Source organism: Bombus bifarius, unplaced genomic scaffold, assembly GCF_011952205.1.
Source record: "Bombus bifarius isolate JDL3187 unplaced genomic scaffold, Bbif_JDL3187 scf7180000010271, whole genome shotgun sequence".
NCBI classification, from domain to species: domain Eukaryota; kingdom Metazoa; phylum Arthropoda; class Insecta; order Hymenoptera; family Apidae; genus Bombus; species Bombus bifarius.
This window is the reverse complement of record NW_022885586.1, coordinates 4,514,855-4,537,614: the sequence shown is the minus strand read 5'-3', so window position 1 is coordinate 4,537,614 and position 22,760 is coordinate 4,514,855. Positions and strand designations below refer to the sequence as shown.

The 22,760-nt window shown below is 39.1% G+C and overlaps 1 protein-coding gene and 1 long non-coding RNA gene across 4 annotated transcripts in view; one reads left to right on the top strand and one right to left on the bottom strand.

Moving 5' to 3' along the window:
• The window catches only part of LOC117216346, an 81,964-nt gene extending 68,148 nt beyond the window's left edge, over positions 1-13,816 (bottom strand). The window contains exon 1 of the long non-coding RNA XR_004489360.1: positions 11,645-13,816. This is a non-coding gene — a long non-coding RNA (uncharacterized LOC117216346). The remainder of the gene's footprint in view (positions 1-11,644) is intronic.
• LOC117216343 overlaps positions 1-22,330 on the top strand; it is a 109,694-nt gene extending 87,364 nt beyond the window's left edge. For 2 of the 3 annotated variants that reach the window (XM_033462993.1, XM_033462991.1), the window contains 5 exons: positions 1,531-1,741; positions 2,350-2,403; positions 7,633-7,796; positions 8,671-8,827; positions 20,112-22,330. In XM_033462993.1, the coding sequence (XP_033318884.1) occupies positions 1,531-1,741; positions 2,350-2,403; positions 7,633-7,796; positions 8,671-8,827; positions 20,112-20,248 (723 nt within the window). In that variant the 3' untranslated portion in view covers positions 20,249-22,330. Of the gene's footprint in view, positions 1-1,530; positions 1,742-2,349; positions 2,404-7,632; positions 7,797-8,670; positions 8,833-20,111 lie in introns of those variants that run through there. The other variant, XM_033462992.1, reaches the window with a different exon arrangement.
• The last annotated feature ends 430 nt before the right edge of the window (positions 22,331-22,760 follow it).

The window sequence follows — 22,760 nt, the reverse complement described above, 5'->3', positions numbered from 1 at the left end:
TAACTGAGTAATCAGTAAACTCCCATTTGCTCGGCCCCTCCCCTCGCCCCTAAGCAGAACTGTGGAGTGAAAGTGGGAAAGTAGGATGGGGAGGATTAATTATTTAGCCCGAAGCAATAAGATATGTCAAAGGTGGCTCTAACTATGGAACGTGGAGCTGCTGGACCGGTTCATTGCTGCGTTTTATTAATGGTGCTTGCCAGTGACATAAGAAAATAGCGATTTTATTTTCCACGGCAAGAAAGAGTAATTGCACCGTATATTAACTCGGACTGGCGTTTAAATTACTCGGCGTTATTGTTGCAAACGATAAAAATAGTTGAACCAGTCTCTCCGGTTTACGCCGTTGGATAATAAAATTATACCAGCATAAATAATATGACGCCTCGTCTCGACCCGGCGTTTCGTCTTGATAAATAAAATTTCGCTCGAGAACAAGGAAACACGAGGCGAAGGAAATACGAACTTTCCACTCGGTTCCCTTTCGTTCTCTTCTCTCTTCTCTTCGTTCTTTTCTCTCCAAACGATAGAGATTTTCACGCGTCGCTCCATTAAATTCCACCTATACGTATCTCCCTTCCACCCTTTTCCTCTTGTTTTTCTCTTCGCGGCCGAACTTTCTTTTTAACAGTCTCTATCCTTTATCTCGGCCATAAGGTAACGACGTCGTAACATGTTACTATGTTATGTATTACGTTGCTCGTAACACGGGTGTAAAGTAGCGAGGCGGAAAGGAAATAAGTCGTAACAGAGCGCTGATTTACGGGGCGCAAGTGTGCATTCCTATGGCTCCAGTTTTAAGGGAGGAAACCGCATTTGTAGTCGTACATATCAGACGAATCTATGTCGGCTAGATTAATACTCTTCATTTGCTGTGCGAGCTTTTATTCATTCGCTTCAATAAATATACTTGCATTTGTCGATCGATCTGTTTGTTTCTCGTTTCGACAAATTGCGATTTTAACACTGGAACTGTCGACGACTAAAGTGTGAAAATCAAAGAGATAAAAATGAGTTGTTTTTGAAACAAACAAGTCTTCATCCACAAACTTTACAGAAGATCGTTCAAGCCTCCAGAAAATACATTGTTGCAAATCTATATCTTAAGTAAATAAACCTTTATCCATATATCTTACCAAAAATTATTGCAATTTATAAAATTATTCGGAAACGTACTAAAATACTTATATCGACGATCGAGGCATAAAATTTACCATAGAAATCAGAACGTAGGTTTTCTGAAAAAGGCAAGCAAGTCTTTATCCAAAGACAGTCCGTAAAATTACTGGGAAATATTTTAAGCGATTATCGACCAAGCGTGTCAAGATTCTGGAAAAAATTGACGACAGTAAATTTTAGTGGATACTCTTAGGTTAATTTCCAATGGCTGAAATTAACTCAAAGTTGATCTTCTTAAACTAGAAAAGTAATTTTAAGAAGCATTTGCATGGCCTGATGGCAGGTTCGTGTTTAACACGATGGTAATTCCATTACGATGTATTTTCAACGTCCTGCGCGATCTTGTTTCAGGTGTCCTGGATGAGAAGCAAGGACCTCCACATTCTCACGTCGGGAAACACTCTGTTCAGCTCGGATACGAGATTCGGGCCTCAGCATACACCGGGTAGCGACGCGTGGACGCTCAGGCTGGACAACGCCAGGAAGACAGACACCGGCAAGTACGAATGCCAGGTGAACACCGAGCCCAAAATGATGTATGCTGTTCAGCTGTCCGTGCGAGGTAATTGCAGTTACTCTCCTAGTTCGCCTCTTTATTTAAATCCGCCCACTAAATTGAATTGTCCTTAAGCCGGTCTTCGTTTAATAGGTTTGCCGACTCCTAACCCGGTTGAATATTTTTCACAGTATTCGCCCAGCGATTTTTAATTATATGGTAATACTTGGAAATATCTGAATGTAATATTTCCATGAAAGGGAATGATCGATCTGGTCGTTTTGCAGAATTATTTGTGACACTTGATCATTGAATCAGGACCACTCACGAATTTCAATATTTTTCAATCTTCTGGTAAAAAAGATATAGTCAGAGACGCGAATGAAGATCCTTTTTTTATATCAACGTTTATTAATTTCTGAAAGATGTTTTATCTATGATTCGTACTATCATATACTTTGAGTCCTAGAAGTTCGCCAAATATTTTTAAGTTTCTTAATTTTTATGTTCAAATGGGGTGGTACAGCGCACAGGTGATTTGACGAGATTCTAAATATTTTCAACGCCATTTAAGTCTTATCGTGAATTATCTCTGTTGTTCTTAATCCTAAATCTTCTAAATTACGTGACAAACGGTACTTCGATGACTAACTGTTTCCACTGTTCCTTTTCAGATCCTGACAAACCGGAGGGTTACGACGAGCCACACTCTCAGCAGACGCGAATAAGTAAGTGAGCATCGTGAAAACGAAGGTTTATTTCCGTCCAATAGTACATCGCCGCGAACGAGTTCCATTAGTTCCGTTTCCAACAGTATCCTCGCCATTGTGTCGGAGATTTTAATAGACACGGAGATAAATTTAAAGATCGCCGCCGTCTAATTTCACCAGCGACGCGTTTGTCAAACTAAATTTAAGTCTATCGGTTGCACGGAACAACGTCGCGGACAGGAAGCTGGATAACTATGACAACGCGATATTTTCATACACGTGGGGCAAGATTAAACAATATTTTCAATCAAAACCCAACGATAAATCGTCGTCCGCAAGTCTGACATTTTATTGCATACTGCACACTGACACTATGCAGATATGCAAACGTCAACGATGCAATCAAAACTTCATTGGAAGCTTTTTCATGTCAGATATTCGTACAAAATTAATCTCTACATTTTTTTAGTTCTTTTATTTCGTTCTTTATCCAAATTTGTGTATCGCGCAGAGTTTCTATATTCTGCATCCATTTTGTGGTAACTCGATAACTGTAACATTATCCTGCAACTGCTATCCCAGGACGAAAGTGTTTTTCGTATACGAATTCGTAAATTAAATCGCCAAGACGCCACTGATCGATCCACTTTTCAGTGGATTTAAAAATACAATATTCACGCTTCGTGTGATCTTCATTCCGTGAGAACTTTCCAAAGAGGATTTTCCCAACTCTTTACAAGTACAATTATCCTTCGTTGTGTTTGTTTCAACGGAACGCGTTCGACTTTTGATTCGCGCGTTACATTTAAATCGCATTTTGCCCGACGCAATTCCCAAGTCGCGAAAATGAATTTTTCCACGTGCAAATTATACGCGACTCTCAAAAGCAATACGGTGTATCGCGGCATGTTTGTACGTATTTACAAACTTTTGAACGAGCAAATTAGTAGATATTTCAGTCGGCCCTCGTAACATTGAGCGAAACTTTGCCGCTACAATTCGCACATTTCGCTCTCGCGAAATATATTATACAACGCACCAAATCCAATTCCCGCATTTCTAATTGTAATACTCAACTATATAAATTTAAATTTTCGTAATCGTTAAATGCATATAGGACAGATTTTTTCAGTAAATTTTGTTACCATGTTCCACGAGTATAACATGAAATTTGGGTTATATATAGTTCGAAGCTTCATTAAAAAGTTATAATAAAAGTAGGAAATACGAAGAAAATAATATCAAGTTGATCAATTTCGCGTTATTAGACTTTTATAATAATACGTGGATTACTTCGAAGAAACATTTGTGTCGAACTGACACGAAAAATTGATGCATTTATTGAAACGAAAAAAAAAAGAAGGGAACTTCATAGAATAATAAATTCAACATTTTACTGCCAATTTTCGAAATGGTGAGCGTTTTGAAATAGGACATTTATATCTATATTTATACCTATTGATTATATTAATTGTAAAATGATACTCGTTACTTTTTTTCGTACTTTCCAAATAATTTTTTAATAAAGCATCGCACGATTTATATTTCCTCTCATCTATATCTATGAAATAATGTAATAAAATTTACTGTAAAAAAATTGGATCTCTGTGCAGCATAGTTATATGGTAATAGTTTGATAAATTTTCCAAACGTCGGTCTATTTCCTGCCCTTAACTATGCGACGGTATTAATGGAGTTTGATGTATTTTACTGATGCGAAGAGGGATGTCGTGCCATCTTTATACACTGTTGGCCCGTTAAAAAATCATCCGATAGACGCTTCTTATTCCTTCAACAAGATCCAGTCGACATCAATCACTTAAAGATAAGTGCGCTTCTTCGCTGGCTTTGACGGCCGGGATCTGTCGTCGATTCTTCTTGCAGCGTCTTTCTAGACGCTTCATAATTCTTTCCAAGTTCCATCATTTCATGCCCGAGACGCGAGATTTCTCGATCTTTTTCTTTATTGCTTCCAACTCTCGACTGAAATTCATCCCCGTCGCATCGACTTCGAATCGATGCGATGGTTAAAATTTAAGAGCAGCGGAAAAACAAGCATCCCTTTCTCAACTGATTGTGAGATATCTCCGTGAAAATCGATTAAAGTGCTTTTAAACAAGATTGCACGCCAAGTATTACAGCGACGAGAGAGATAACTGCGAATCAACGGATATACATTGATGATTGGTAAATTGAAACTTTTAAAGATAGCAGAACTTACTGCGTATCTGGATAGAAGAAGCGTAATTGAAGTGTATTTGAACTAAAAACTAATAGAATTTTATAGTTTGTAGAAAATTGTGAAATTTACTTTATAATATACTTCAGCGATATAACGCTACCAGAATTTTTCAATATTTTGATTAAGTCTGCGGGAATAATCGGCAATTGATTTAGTCGAACGATATTCTTCGAGTCGTTGATGGAATTAAGCTACAGATGTTGAAAGATTGAAAATATTTCCGAAAGAGTACAATAAAATGGTAGAAATGCATTCAGAAGATATCGTGTCTCCACTTTATATCGAAATAAGTAGACCGACAATTTTCTAGAAACTATGAATTCTACTCAAGATAATAATCCTCGAATTCAAAATGGAACGCCTGTTATGTCCAGGATTTATTAAAATTGCGCGATAAAACTACGGAACTTTTTCGCGAAATAAAACGAAGTAAAAATCAGAGGCGGATATAAACTTCATCTGAAATTCTCAAAAAACGGAAGACGTTAGCTCGAAAGCAAAGAGAGATTATTTTCTAAAGAACGCCAAGTTGTCTATTTATGTCCATGAAGGATGGCAACCAAGGACGTCGAATAATAATTAAACATCAAGATAGGAGGACAATTATCATCGAAGTTAACAGCGAACGAGAATTGAAGAAAGCAGGAGCGGCGATGGAAAAACAGGCTGCCGCGGCCGTGTAATAACGGAATATTTCGCCGAGGAGAAATGCAGTTCCCCGAGGATTAATTCAAGTCTAATAGGATTATCCTTAATCCCAGTAGTCGTGGAAAACCTCCTCCGGTTCTCGCCAGTCTTTTTCCTCGTCACCTGCCGTGACCGTAACCGTGCTTGCAGGGCTACTGGAGAATAGGAACGTGGCGTTAAACGAGTCTTAGTCATCGGCTCTTTGCCATCTCCTTCGCGCTGAATAATGTATGGTATGCTTGTCCCGACATTATCATACATACACCATGGGAAAGGCATCCCTTGCGAAACACGCGCTACCGCTCCCATTGTTTTTCCCTTTCGTCTCGTAATGAATTATTAGGCCGCGTCGTTGCCCTTACGTGAGACGGTTCTCTTGTTTCTTCGCACTTCAAAGTCCAATTTCCGGACTGAGGATCCGGCTACCCGAAGCGAACGAGGAACAGAGCCCTTCTCTTCTCCATCTTATCCATCCATCCACGCTCTTCTTCTTCGTTGTCTTCTTATTTTTCCACTGGCAGAGTAGAAATAGGTCGCGTTTTAATATAGCGAGCCTTAAGTCTCGAATTGTAATTGTGATCTCTTTGCCACCGACTTGGTGCATTCAAAGGGATTTTCAGGTTACCCCGTGGTGATTCTTTTGCCTCTCAGACTGTCCTTGAGCGTGTTCTTTCTCTAGGGTCCAAGAAATCTTTGCAGTCTATAAATTCAACTGGATTTTTTCTTCTGCTGGTTGACGGAGTTTTCAAATCGATCTTTTCACGAGGTTGGTGTGATTCGATTTAATGCGGGAATTGGGGCGAATGGAACACGGCGTCGCACGGGCTAGAGAAGAACACGCTGTTTCACGGTGGCACGCATATTAAACGACCACTTGTGCCGACCCTCTAAATTAAAATGTACAAACTTGACAGTACATACGTCCTGCAGGAAAGAAAAACCGTGTTACGCTGCCGGTCTTTCTCGCCGCTGGAACGCTGTGCTTTGTAAAGCTGCGCGCCGTCTTGTATGCACGGCTCAAGGGGCAAAGCTAACGTTCTCATTAAGTAAAATTATCGCGCAACACTCGTCGGTTACCCTCAATGGCGCGTATTAAAGCGGTCCATTAACGGGAAAATCTTTTAATATGTACACTATGCTTCATTCGATGGGATAATAAATATTAAAGTAGGATTATACCAATTAATATAATAATAAATAAATCGATTTAATCCGATGCTGTTAATAAATAATGTTGCCCATAGATCGATAAGCGACAATTAATCGAAGATTAATTAAAGTCTAATGAGCCTGGCTTCGATAAATAAAAGCGAGAAATTATTAGCAGCAGTAGTTCTTAGTTTTCTATTTTTCATTTGGTGACATCGTTCCGTAAATCTTGACTTCGTCGTGCTGCACGGTTTTTAATGAATCTACTTTTTCAGCCGGAAAGGCATAAAACACGTTCCGTTCTTTTTGCCGCAGGTTCCTCCCTCGGTGTAATTACTTTCTTCTCGGATCTCCAGCCCATAAGCTGTTTAACATTGTTTTAAACGCATGGCGCGCGGCTATCTTTATTCAAACGAACGTGCATACCTAGCACGGCATTTTTAAATACACGGCACATTAATCGGAATATACGAAACTGGTCAAGTCTCCGTAATAAAACCCTGAAAAGAATGAACGACCCGAAAAATTATTCCATTCACTAGAAAATTGTATATATTTATAAATGAGCCATTTAGATGCCAACGTGATGATCAATTCCTCAATTTTATTACTACAATATACGATCAGAAATTGAACGATCGTTCTTAACGAGGTTGGTCACATTAGTTTCTATTACAACTACATTATAGCTATAATAAGCTATATATATAGCTATATAGCTATAATAAGTAAATTTGTTAACGTGATAAATAAATGCACTGTCGTTCGTAGGTACTTGCACGCCTGGCATAATTTGATAAAAAGCTTCACATTTTTCACATTTTTGTTCTTCTACTATAAATTCATAACTGAGATCAAACGTAATTCTTCATCTATGACGTATAACATCTATATACATTTTTAGAATGTGACTAAATACACACACGAATTAATTATATGGGGAATTATTTTTTCAATACAAACTATTGTCTTCATCAATATTCGTTAACTATATATTGCCTAAAGTTATATTATATTAGAGAATTTAATTTTATATAATTACAGCAATCGAGACAAGAAATGTGTAAATACCGTGTGCTCTAAGTCCACACAACTGTATCTAGGACATACTAAATTTTTACTGGAAGATGTTGCCTGTCGTATGATATTTGTCCATACATGGTTTACAGGTTACGAGAGCACGGCACCAGTGGCTGCCATAATGGGTCCACGGGAGCAGAGGGTGCCATCGGGGTCGACGATCACCTTGAGATGCGTCATATTGTCCCCGTATCAGACGCGGCCCATCAGGGGCGTGCAATGGCTCCGGGATAACAAACTCCTAACATTCCAGGTAATACAGCCTCGTGTCTTCTCGTGAGACAGACTCTAATGAAATTTTTTACACCGGATCCTCTTTCGACATCGACCCCTTGCACACTCTCTCTCACGAGAATCTCTCGTCTCGAACGAAAGAAATACGATCGTAAATCATCTGGGTGACGGCGGACGCGACTTGAACGGCTACGAACTTCAAGCCCTTCCCCGGCTTACGAGATTTTTGTTTACACGCGTCGAATTTTCTTCTCCAGAGAAATTGAATCGGGAAGAATCGGAGGGAGATTAAAAACACGATTGGAAAAACATACTGAATTTTTACAGCGAATCACAGCAACTGAAACGCAGTTTTTTTTACAATGACATTCGAGAGTGTTTGTTGTTTGTGGAATCGCGTCGGATCGAAGTAATTACAACGAACGTTTAAATCGGTTCATAGCGGAATGAAAAATGCGATCGAGACCGCGATAGGCGAACTGCTGAAAATTTATCCGTGGAAGCTATGCGCAATTCATCTCGGCAGATTTATTACGAAATTACAAACTGTGAACGTTTGGCGAGAGGGGCGAGAGGGCGAGAGAACGAGGGGCTGACCGGAGATTTATTTAATTTTCCGCACTCGCGATATATTTCGATCGTAATATTCGCACGGTCAACAACCGGCGAACACCGTTCGTGGGATAATGTGTGCTTTCGAGATAAATCGCTATTAATCGTAAATATGTAGGTGGTAATTCGCAAATTCATTGGTGTAATCAAGTAACCGTTGTTCCATCAAATGCCACGATAAAACAAAAAAAGAGAAACGGAAAGGAAAGAAAGATACGTCGCGAGCGATTTTCCTAGCGCGTCGTGCACCGAATTTCACGTTGCATTTCCTGTGTTTGCAGGCTGCGCGAGGGGGAATAAACGTGGAGACTGAAAGAGGCGCGGCTCGAACAGTCTCGGAATTGACTCTGGCGGCGGTCACGCCGCACGACGTCGGAAAATATTCGTGCAGACCAACAGAGGGACGAACCGACACTGTAATGCTGATCGTCGAACCAGGTTAGCATTGAGTTTCCTCTTAAAAGCCTCGAATTTTATACTACACACCGAACGATACTTTTCCACGTATTTCTCTTTTCCTTTTGCTCCCTGAAATCCTTCGTCTCTGTATTCCAATCATTTAACATCTTTTATTTTGAATACCACACCGACTAAAACACAGTTTAATGACTCAACTCGTATCGCTTTGCGGCTGGCGGAAAAATACGATCAAAGTATCGTACAAACGTCTCCGCGTAATGGTGGACGTTCAGTGCAAATTACCGCCATAAAAGCAAACTCTAAATTGTCGTTCTACCGCGATCAAACCGCGGAACAAGAGCCTTCCTCCATGAAGCTCATCGGCCGGAGCGTTACGAGCAGCGGACGCGGCTATTTGTATTCGATTCGCCGTAACGTCTTCGTACACGCCACGTGTGCGCGACCATAGTGAAAGTATACCATGCAAAGTAAAAGGAATAGAACAAGGAAATCGTATCAATGGAAGTGAGAAAGAAGAGGTGGAAAGGGTTGAAGGACAAGGCTAGGTATCCTCATGATCTAAAGTCGTGCCTTAGGATTACTCGAAACACTTTAAAGTTTTAAGGAGGCGGCGGTATTTCACGGGGCGACTATTTGTCTAGCTCAGCCTCCCTTGGTTCGCCACGGACGTCGTTTCGGCTCCGCAAAGAAAGAGGGAAAATCCCAGGGTAAAACGTGCATGTACCCGCGTCGCGTTGGTGAGAAATAGAGAAGGAAAGGGTGGCACGAGCGGTCGAGATCTTACTGGAAAGAGGAAAAGGAAAAGAGAAGAGGGGATAGGAAGGAGAGGATATAGGTGGAGAGGTTTGGTGAAAAGGAGAGCTGGAAGAGAGCAGAGGAGTGGCGTAAGCACACTTGCATACGGAATTCACAGGCAGTAGTCTCTATTATCGTGAATTTTCCTTCGGAAGTTATTGCGAGAAAACGGCGGGCCGCGCTACGTCGCATTTTTCCCGAACAACCGACGCCCACCGCCGACTCACCCTCGTCGTACGCGTACATATACATACGTATATAGCAGCAGACCAACTATTCCTTTTCTTCTGTCCCGTAAACGGGGCGACGAGACGCGCCGTAAATCACAACTTCGCCGACTCGTTTCGTAGTTTCACAGATTGCGAATTTACGCGGTTTATAGGCAACGTTCCAGCAGACGTTCCCCTCCATCTTCCTCGTCGCGGATTGTACCGGTTTCACGAAGCTGCGAGACAGTGTCCTCGGTGTTAGGGTTTTGTTTGTGCTTCGTTCGTAACTCGAATTGCTTCACAAGTTTTACGCTTTTGTGCGAAATATACCGGGGCGAAACAATTATCGATAATTTGAAGGCAAGCAAAATTTCTCACAGCAATTCGAATTAAACCATTTGAATTAAAAACAAATATATACTACAAATTGAGAAGTATAGGTAAAATGTTAAAAAGATGTATCCTTTTCACATTTATTTTGGAATTTCTTATTCTGTATAGAGTTTCACTACAAAGATAAATTTATGGAAAGATCATTTGTCTTTTAAGTGTTGAAGATGAATCGCACACCTGAGGAACGGAAATGAAATAATTGCAAAAAAGTACAGTTATCTAGTCTGGCTCTTGAGTTGTTCGTGTATAAAAGCAGACTCCTGAAACTCATTTTATATTATGTTTTATTTCGATCCATATTGTGCTTCAGAAACAAAATTTTTTGATCTTTTACTTTAATCTACTTCTAATCGTAAATAGGTTAACAATGATTCTTTTATATCTTCTCTAACTTCAAAAAGCTCTTGATAGCAGAAAATCACAATTAGGTAGGAAATGGTGGAAATATGCAGCAAGATTGGTTAAAAAATGTATGAACGCAATATGAAAAAGTCCCAAATTGATCGATCAGTTTCCATATAAAATACTTGTTTCGCTACTGAATGAAAAACGAACGAGTAGCGTCGTTCATTACCACAGCCCGTGCAACGTTTCGTGCTTTTATAATCGATGTTGTAGAGATATCGATCGCGTTGATAAATCAGAGTTTCAGTGATTCGCAGCACGGTTTTCCCAATTGCGAATTCACACCAGTTTATGGGTTCGAGTAGCTGCTTTCGAAAAGAATTACCGCCCGATTGGAATTAAACGCTAGCGTCACTGCGCTTTGGAGATGATTTTTACGAGCTTACACCGACGCAAAAATATTCTCATAAATATCGCCATGAATGCCGCGTAAATTATGTATCTCGATGAAACACCATTCGAGATCGAAGCGTAGTGAAATTGTAAACAATCTACGCAAAGTGAGAAGAAAATGATCGTTGCCAATTAAAACATCATCTATCTGTCGAAAGGTATCATGAAAGAAAATCAGTTTGTCCTATCGTTAAGCTGCTTATCGTTTAATGCATTTATCAAAAATTGAAAGATGTTAAAATGTACAGAAGATATATGTGAAATGTATAAAATATCGAAAGTGTACTACTCGTTATGATATTTGATGCGTGAAGCAGAGTCTCATGAAAATTCCACTTTTTTAGTTATGTTCATAAAAATATAAATTTGTATAAATATCTACGGTCTAGCTATCATGGATGAAATTTCATGCCCATGCACCCTGTTTTAGTTTGAAAATCAATAAAGTTACACAAATCTGATCAAGTGTTTCATGATCATTCAATATTATAAAAAGAAAGCCAGTTACTATTTGCAACGATCGTAAATAACATCACGGTGATGTTATTACAGGACAATAATGTTCGAACAAAATGACCAGAAAATTCACTCACGATAGCCGTTAAAGATCAATTCATTGATATAATCACAATTGACTTACCTTTGAAACAACACGAAGCACAATTCCTTGTGAGATTCCAATCGGAACACCAATGAGTCGCTTTATTATCCTTCATGGCGCCACGTTCGAACTCCGATAAGTTTGATGACAGACTGACAAGGTTTCACTGCTGCGTAAGCGGTCGAATAACAACAGTAGAGATTCTCTTAATTGCTGCACATCGGTCGAAAAGTACAATGTACGCATGTACAACTTTCCTCATAATATTTTAGATGTGTCAGATAACACGGCATAACGTGGAAAATCCTGTGAAAGCGTTGTCCAGGATCATAAATCAGAAGTTCGGCGAGTTGTTGTACATTTTGCAGATTACGAATTTACGCGTTTCATCGTGAATTCAGAGTCGTTTCCATTCGTTGGCCGGGATTAAAGGCGCTCGTCAAAACCAGTTTTACGAGTACACACGGTGTGTCCTCGTATTCCATGAACGTCAAAAATATACGGCGCTCATCGATCGGCGTAATTAACTGCACGGCGAGCAAGTTAACTTAAACAAGGGACGAGAGTCGGGGTTCGATTTTATTAATCGAGCCGCGTGGTCGAACGAAATCGGCACGGCGTGATTAATTAATCTGCCAGTGGCCGTTAAAGGAACGAAGAGAAAAATGACTTTCCGCTTGGCTTTCTAACGTACGTCGATCGTCGAAAACGATCCCCGTTAATTTTTCATGCGACCAGCATAATTCGGTGTGACAATCTCGCCCGGGGATCCGACGAATTTTCAAATAGTATCCACGAACCAATGCAAACAGTTGGTCTCGCGAATCTATCGCCACTTGCCCGGTTTGTTCTACGGAAGATGGGGTTATTTGAATCATCCGAGCTTCGGCATGTTCAAATTTATACTTCAATTTCGTATAGAATACTCAAGTTTGTTGTATATTATGAGGCGGATAAAGACTATTAGTCGTTAATATAATAACGAAAGAATGAGAAAATATTGTGTACCATAAGATCAGCCAGAGAAGATATCAAAAAACGAGAGGATGAGTTGAATAATTCCATGACAGGGCTATTGTTTCGACGTATAACTGAAGAGATATAGCGAAATGATACTACACGAACAACTACACTTTCGAGAATCAATTAACTCGTTACATTGTTTAGCTTCGTCGAAATATCCTACAGATTTGAATGACACCATCGCACCGTATCGAAGAAGTTGAGACACGCGAGTGGAATTATCGTCGTCCGAACTTCCATCGATACAACCACAGGACGCAAGAAACGTCATTTGGCTGATTCGTCGAATGCGGCGCGAGATTTAACGACTTTTCCGAAAGCGAACGAGCAAAAACCGGTGGACTACAGTGCCAGTCCGCGGCACAAAGTCAGCTTTTTGCTAGAGAAAGACCGGCTTACTGTCTGGGCTAATTCTTATGCGATCGTAAATAACCTGGCGCATATATCAAAACTTACAGCGACTACCCATCCCAGAGTAGCTCGCAATCGTCGCCACCGCTTCTGCGTCTTGCAACAATCCTGTCTTATCCCTTTCTTCTCCCTGTTCTTCCACGTTCTCTGCACGTTCGTCAATCTTGCATCCCGGTCTTCCTATCGTTTTCTCTATCCTCGTCCCTTACAGTCGTCTTCATCTGTTCCTGGTTTCATCCCGAGTCGGAGCCAAGCCACATTCTCTCCCGTTCGGTGACAGAAGCTGCCAGAAGCACTTCCAACGGCCAGATTAAAGATACAATCCCGCGATTCTATTAATTAAGAAAGTTAATTACGGCGGAATTCAATTTTCCTAATTGCACATCACCGTGAGTCCTCTCACTCTGCCACTCGTCTCGAGACCCTATCCTCGATATCTTCATACCGTCTCGCTCCGAAGGGCACTCTAACCGTTTCAACCTAAAGTTTTCACCGTCTTTCCACTTTCAGTTCTGCTCAGTTTCTTCCCCTGTCCCCCTTCCTTTCGTTATCTTCCAATTCGACGACTTATTCCACCTTTTCAGTACCTTTCACTCGAACTATCTCGCCTCTATCCTTGTTTTGCAGCGGATTTTCGATGTCTAGGAGCCACCGAATTTCCGCGTTTCTTCCCGGCTAATCTTCTGGAATCTTCGTTCTGAACCGCTCCGCCGCGTCTTTGAAGTTTTGCCTTCCGCGAGAAGAGATTTTAATATTTGGCTCGTATTCAGAGCTTTTAGCACTGTTGTGTTCGGATTACGAGTTGAATAGTTTGCCCAGGAAAAATTTGGCTAACGACTAGCCGGCGCTAATAACACGGAAACTGTAGTTAAAAGCTACGCCCACGCTTTAACGACGTGTCGTCTAAGAATTCCCGTTCTTGCTGTCGTAATGGCAAATGGGAAACTTCTTTCTTCTTAGATTAGTATTTAAAGCGGCCAAAGTGCATATGAAAGAGACGCATAGAACGAGTTTCGAATGTTTAAGAATACAATAGCGCAATAGCGCACAATCATAATTACTAATATTATGCTAATACTATTAAGTTAACCGATACAATTTCTGAATACAATTATCCAGTTCTATTCTTGAATTTAATTTGCTCGGAGTTAAGTGCTTTCCTTGCTTCAAGCGGTCTAAAGTGAAAAAAGTTACAAAATACAATAGAACGTTTGTTAAAATACGTGGAAGATGCGTATCTATAGTCGTTGAGTTATGTTTCTCAGTTCGTCTTCGAGTCGAGTAGCCTTCTTTCTGCACTTCATATTTCAAAATCATTCCTACTATACTCAGTCACATTTTTATCTGCCACTGAAACTGTCTCGTAGTAAGCAAACCTCTTCGTCTTATCCGAAGATAGAACAATAAAACTGCCCATATTATTAAACGCAATCAAAATATTCATAGACAATCATATTCGTATTCAATAGCAGGAATAATAACACTGTAGTAGTCCGCTATTGATCTCCAAGTCACCAAGTACAAGAGTATCATCATCGACCTTAATAAGATTCACAATCGAGGACGGTTTAAGGCTAACGGTGGGCCTTGTGAATCAACCTTTAAGAGCGCCACTGATCTGGTTCACCGAGGTTGGCGGATAACCTTATTGGGTCACTGCTAGTGGTAATGGTTCGTATAAATCAGCCATAAGTGCTCCGCTAAGCTAGCCTACTGAGCTTACCAAAGAACTGTAGATCACCGGGACGTATCTATCAGACGCTACGAATTAAATATAGAATGCAGTGATTAAAGAAAATTATTAAGGCCAGCTGGGGCAATTTGTGGTGTTCGAACGATCCCCAGAGAGAGAGGAAAGCTTTATCGTTGCGAATTATCGTGCAACCATTACACCGTTAATTGGTCCGCGATTTTACTCATTGTTTTGCCGGATGTACACCAAGCTAAACCGTGTCGTTTCATCGTTTCGTTATCGACGTATATCAACGATATTAATTACCATTCTTTTTCAAACGATAATAACACTGGATGCAACAATCGTCGGTAATATTCTTTTTCCTGACGAAATCGAAACTTTTTTCTCTCAATCATCACGGTTTGTCGGTGTTGCATGTCTGAGTGGCTCTAAGAGCCAATTGTAGCTTCAACTTTTACTCGACGAAATCGATTCGTTAATGTGAAAGTCTATCTGTTGTCATGGAGACAGAAAAAGAGAGCGAGAGAGAGGGAGAGAAAAAGAGAAGTTGACGTTACGACTACCATGGAATGATCTATAAGCACGAAAAGTTGCAAAAGTGCCTCTCCAACTGGCCTGGCTTTCCTGAAGGAACTCTTGAAAATTGTCCTGTATCCTACGCGTTTCAAAAGTCGATCCTTCTTCGAGTGCTACTCGTCGTACTTTGGAAATGTTTCGGCAGTCATTAAACCGATCGATATTCGAACATTCACGTACATCTTCATGATGGTGTGTATGAGCGAAGAAGTATACAGAAACCAGCTGTGGTTGTGGCGTAATATTTTTTCGCCACGTATCGTTCGAAAAGCGCTTGCTTCGTTTGACTGTACCGTTTTTAATCGCGAATGGAATCACAAAAGGATAGTATTTCATTTACGGCAGTCATGAAAAAATCTCGAGCACGTTAATTGCCGCGTTCAGATATTTCGCCCAACCGGGGAATTAAATTCGTTTCCTCGATTCGCGGTAATTTCGACATTTCCAACATATAGAAATGTTGATAGATCGAATAAAATCTTTCAGCCGAATCGAAAATTTGAAACGATTTTGCAGCCGCCCTTCGTGCAGTCAACCATGTTGTACGCTCTTTTTCAATAACACAAGGACAAGAATGGATTCTCTTGCTTCAATTCCCCCAGAAAATTTAATAATATCGCAGGAAGACGAGCTTGGGACCGAGTGAGGGACGACGAGAAAAAGAAAAGGCAAGGGATGAAATTTGGAGCCGTATAAACGGTAGCTCAGGGAGTCGTTAGGTATTAAACTTCCTACTAACTTTAGCGCCATGTTGCCTATGTGCACCAAGTACATACATATATATATACAGATATATCTATATATTTAAAAATCTCGAAAGCGCTCGTGAATTTTCGGCTAGAGACGACATATTGGTGCACCGGGATCTCTACGGGCAGAGAATAATGTTAGAACTTATAGGTGTGACTTTGTGTCTTACTTCATAAGTCACTCGCAATTTTGACCATATTGCTTTTACTATCAAAAGGGGACTCGTAGCCTCAAATGAAATACACAGTAGATGATGAAGATATTTGAATACTTACGTTATGTCTATCATATATATATGATACATATTGAAATTTCATTAGCATTGTAATGAGACTCCCCTATCATGATTATGCCATAGTATATTAAGGTAAGTAAACTAAGATGATAAACTACTCGACTATTATGGAAAAGCTTGAAACAGATCTAAAAATGTACACAGGAGCTACCAGATATTTAATGCAAATATATGTTTCACAGACGTCATAAAAGTATTTAAACAAGCAATGAAATACTGAATTATGTTAAATAATCAAGTACTTAAACGTATCATCCATTGTATTAATACTTCTAGATGTTCAATAGGTATATGCTTCCAATTTTAAATGTTCCGTGGCTTCTACATTCATCTTCAGCTTGCAAATTTTTCCAACTGAATCACGACAGTCGTGTCTCATTACACTGCCAATGAAATTTCAAAATGTTTCATATAATGCATACGATATATACATAAACGTATTCTATTATAAGTGTTCCAATTTCACAGTTTATGTTTCTCTCAACGTGTTTGATATAAATGTTCTTATTCGTTCAACAACGGATTATCCGAGAGATTGATTGTAATTTTCGAACAGTATTTTGAAATTTGAACGAAACATAAACCCACTGCCACGAATTTCAACGACGAATATTCGAAGCCCTGTCAGACCAGAGATCATCGATTAATGCCAAGCAACCGAAAATCCATCGATAGCCTGCCACTCTAATTAAACGCTTAATTGGCCGTACCCTATTCGGGTAGCCAATTAACTATCCTTGATACCCATCCTCGACAAAGGACGAGAACGGATCGTCCGCTGATGTCCGGAATCCGTCGTGATCTTCTGGCCACGAGGCGCCGAGTAGAACAGACTACTCGAATTCCGAGGAAATTGTGTAAACCGCAGGCTGTAGGCTCTAGTACGCCGGACGTTCCATCGACCGTGAACCAAATCGCGTTGACAAAGATTTATATCTTCCCTCTTTATCTCTGATCCGTCTCTTATTTGCATTGGCCAAGGAATTTCCAATTACTACTATTGTCTACGATTTACTGACCCTGGGTCATCGTAATTTCCAACAGCGTTAGGTGTAGTACTCGTGTATCGTCGATTGAAAAGCTTTCTGGGATCGTCGAATAAAACGGTGAATTAAGTAAATTGCATTAGAAATTTTCTATTATTAGCTTAATTTTTTTTAATATCAGCTGTGTTCGAATTGGTAAGTTTATAACGTTTTAATTAAATAATTTAAATTACAGTTTTAAATAATTCAATACACTAGATACCTATACAGGATGTGCAATAATAATTTATGATTATAAATTATTTGTAAATAACCCGATATATGTGCAAATGTTCAAAGAAGAATTGAATGGCTTACAATTAATTATTATTTAACTATTTATGCAATTAATTATTTGGCAGAAATCCTATGAGGATTAAAAACGCTTTTTCAAATGCAATATATTAACATAATTTACTGACCAACCCGTTATTTCCTATAAAAGGTTATGAAGCTATTTAATCGATTGTCTTCTTGTGCCGTGTTTTCATACAGCTAGTAAATTAGAAATTAGGATCAGATATATATTTATGATAAATGCCATATTGTAAAAGAAGAAGGAAGATTAATAGAGAAATTAGCATGGAATCATAGAATATAAATTCCATTGTGAAATAATATCTGAAGAGCGATATATTTTGATAGGACTGTCAAATATTTTAAAATCATGTTATTCGGTATCAGAAGCGTTCGTCTGTAGACAGAATCAACCATCCCATCAGTGATATGAATTTCATGCGGTTATCTAATAGTAAATGGCCTTATGTTGTATATACAGGCATGTTATGCGACTTTAGGAATTAATACCGATAGTATGCGATCAATCGCGATCGATCTTGGCGAAGGAATTGCTGTCTCTCCAATAATCTAACAATTACAGTACTGAAAATCACCTGACAGATTGATCGAGACATTCCTCCGATGACGTTCCGTTTGAATAATTCTACAAGCTAATAATTGACTTCAAAGATCCAAAAATAACATTGTGGAAAAATAGAAGTTTCTACAAGTATTTAATCGCCAGAAAATATGAGAGCAATCGCCACAGAAACCGATAAATTTTCGCCACGAACGAATCAGCGGTAGGAAGCCAAAAAACCAATTTCGGAAAAGTGAAAGGAAAATTTATTAGCTTCCAATGTACACAGTCGAATGTAAGCTCATTCCTATCTCATAAAGTGCTTCTATCTATTTTCATCACTGGAGATTCAGACTTGTGCAACTGTAGAAAAAAACATTAAACAGAATACCTGTTGGCGATTCCTCATAAAAGAAAGAAAGAAAGAAAAAAGATCAAGATCTTGATCTTGGTCGATATTGGTAGTCGCAAAGAACCATCAAATCGAAAGTGCGCCAACAATGCAAGTCTTAAGAAGCCAACAGCCATAATCGAAACCTTTACGTCGTACAAATGGCCCTAACTAACTTCCTTAGCGAACTCTAGTAGCTCGACTAAATTCCATCATGAAAATTTCAACGATTTTAAAAATTCCCAACTTCGAACATCCTTCAGACTCGTTCAACTACAGCCTTTGATCGAAAATGTTAGCGTTGTGCTTCGTTTCACTCGAAGCGCATAAATCACATTTCCATCTTTTAGAGAAAATAAATTTTCGAATTCTATTAGCCGGTCAATCAATTAAAAAATTATCTCTATTTAATTTTGGGATCAAGTACATGTTTCTTATCCGTGAGAGCTTCGTTTGATAAACGTTCTACTTCATCTATTAATTTTTCAGTTTGACAGTTTCTTCTTCGATTTTCTGGTTAAATCTTACGTTGGGGGATGAGATTTGAAGGGTCGGTTATCCTTTCACGACAATTTAATATTAGGGCATTAAGCCACGAGAATCTTGCACGCACGTAGAGCTCGACGCCTTATGTAATAGATTTTGGCAACGTCAAGCGATGTTCTTGTAAGCACAGCTGAGTACGCGTACACGTGCCCGACGCCATCTGCTCGTGGCATGTTCTTTGCATTCACGTATGGGACGTGTAATATCTTTATTACGTATTACAGCTCCTGGAACCCCTACTGCTTCTCAAAATTCAACCTCATCCTGGCAAACATGTTCAGTCCTTCTGTTGACGCGTTAAGAATAATTGATGTTAGAATTTATCATCTTTCAAGATATCGCTGATACTTTATAAATTAAGATTCCCATCGTTCTTTTAGCTATCTCTTTTCTGCTTATAATTCTCAAGAGCCAAAATTCATACAATCCGCTCAAATAATATTTCAATGCACTACAAATATTTCACATAGAATTAACGAATACATGAAAATCGCGAACAAGAGCAATCGTGATAAAAGCTCGCAATGTAACCATCTAATCGGACGTTGGATATACACAATTGCTTGGGAAAATCACGGTTACGTTCGAATAATTATATGTTATGGTCCTACTTAAGATTAAAAAGTGTCCAACTGGTGGCTAAAGAGCGTGGTAATTAATAAAGACGTTAGCTCACCAGTGCAGGCCGGTGACGTAGAAAAAACCAATAATCCGATAGTCTACGCGAGACATTGATTTACGAGTGGCCAGTTTCATTATTCTTTCGTTCTGGCTAACGCTATCGATACCTTCCTCCCTTCGTATCTCCGTCCTCTCTATCACGAAAAGTCGCATCTCCGAGTTATAATCATAAATCTATGATTGTGCGTTATCTTAGGAATCCAATGGTGAAACCGGATTTAAACTGAGAAGGAGTGTTTTATTTCTGTTTCAGGAGAACGTACGGAAGCCATGCAACGTGACGCCGGATACGTCTCTGGCGGATGTGACGTCAGGCACTGGGCCGGGCTTCTACTTCCGTTCTCGTGGTTTCTAATACTCGCACGAAACAGCCAAACTTTCCTGCAATAGCGCACACTACGACAGTATTTCACGCGCGTTTCTCTCGTCCTGTCCCTATTCTCTCGTTCTTCCCGTCGACGGGAGAGAAAGTACCTAGAAATTCGACCAAACAGCGAATAGATCGTAAGTTAGATACGTAGGAATTATTGATAAGAGGGTAACGAGGAGCCATTACACGTAACAGAAACACCGCCATGGTGTTCCCATTTGAATTTCACAGCCAACTCGATTTACAGAGATTATTCGCAGCTTACACGGCGTGCTTCATGAAATAATTCTGAAATTCATTTCGAGATTGATTTGATTGAAATTGAAAAGAATTGATTCAAGTTAGAAGAGCACAGGTGGAAAACATGATAAATAGATTGTGTATATTTATGCAAATTTGTATTTTTATGAATACGATTAAAAATATGGAAGCTAGCAAGAAATTTGTTTCTCCTACTATATGTTATAATTGGTACTGTATTTTGGATATTTTATACACTTTTGCGCAGTACGCGTATTCTGTGCAAAGTCAATTCTGTTCGCAGTCTAACGTTGAGTCTTTATAAAAGAACAACGATTATTGTCATAGTTTTACCATGTGTTCTTCGTTCTTTTTGGCTATGGAGTTACTTCTATCGTATTGCGTGTCTGGCAATAACTAACAAAACGATGCATAGAATACGTAGCGGTGATGGTGGATAGTTAAGTGGAATCGATTAGGATAGTTTAACAGCAATCGACAATTATTGAAACACTAGAGAACATCCGCGCTTCGCGAACCACTCTGTATCTCCGAGATTACTTTAAAAACCGACGCATCGCGATGGTTCGCTTGTTTTTTAATCGGAAGCAAATTTCAAATATTTGAATTTACGAAACGACGGTGTGGAAATAACGAGTCGTTTAGTCGGTTCACAGTGCTTTCCGCGTTACTCTTCCTCCTTCAATGTTGAATTTCCGCACGATGTGGATATTCTCTTTAAGAATTATTAAGAAGATCGAGCAATCCGGGGCGATTCGTCGGAAAAAGTGGTAGAAACGAGAGTCGTTGAAGGAACCTTTGGTAAATTTATTTTTTACGTAAATAATTCAGTAAGTGAGCCGCAGCAACGATCTGAGAACGGTGTCGGAACGTCTTTTTCACTACGCCCTTGCAATTCACGACGCTTCTTTGAGCGTCCCTCTTCAAGTCAATGGGATTAAAGTGGCCGAGTAACGTCAAAGGATGTGCAAGTAATTTGATATCCTGTATCTTAACTCCGCCGATGCCTCTTTGTAACCAGGGAACAGCATTAATGAAATTTTTTTCTTCATTCGTAATTCGATTCGTGGAACATGAGAAAAATAACAACCGTTTACGATAATTTTACACATGAATGTCGCGTGGCTTTCAATTATTTTGCCACTCGGATGTGGCAAACAAACCAATTTTCTTTTATTTCCCTTTCCGACATTTCTCTGTTTTATTGTTACAGAAGTAGATAAAAGAATGTTTAAAATTGGAAGCATGAATTAGTAATTTTTATGCTAGACGTCCTTTATCGTATTAATAATAATCATCTATTTTTAAATTAGGAAATGGAATCTTCCTAAATTTCCAAGCGAATTTGAATTCCATTACAAATTCAAATCTACACTGAAAGCAATTAGAGGATCAATGAACAATGCAAACATAATTCAATTCGTAGAATTATGACGTGCTTTCGTACTGTGTATCTTACGAATTTTCTTTACCACGTTATATATATAATATGATTAATTTAATTCTCAGAAAACTATGGTTTTTCTTTACGAAATTGGTCAATTTAGTCTCGATATGGCTTGTTAAACGTACAATTCGCAGTTATCCTCGCTAGTTTCAGGTTTATTTATGAGCGTACCTTAACGGTCTTAAACGGTCTTAAACACGCACAATTAACGCCACGGTTAAGATAGTATTTATTATTACGATACCTTAAGTAGACTTTTGATCATTATTGAAACGAATTTGTCTGTATATTAGAAACAATAGGTTTATAACGGCACAAAGATATTTAACTGTACCTCTAAAATATTTAAACACGCTTTGTACGATATTTCTAAAATAAAACCTCTCGAATCGCATACTGTATTTCATTACCTGTATCACTATACTGTATTTTATCTTAATATATACCAAACACAATCCTTGAACACAAGAATATTTAAATATGCTCTGTGCTATGTTCCCAAACTAAAGTACATTCCAAACCATATCGTCGTACTGTATTTCATTTTAATGCTCAACATATCTCTAAACACGTGAATATATGTATTTATAAACGTGTCTTGCAAGATATTTCGAAACTAAAATTTCCGGAACGACATCACCATACTGTATTTTATTTTAATGTCTATTACCTGACGCATTCGTAAACAGATGAATATTTAAACACGCTGTGCACGATGTTTCTAAGATAAAACCTTCCGAGCCATTTCACCATACTACGTTTCACTTTAACATGCTAAAACCTTTAACACCGGCTGATTGAGATGAATTTCAGAGGGAGGCAAG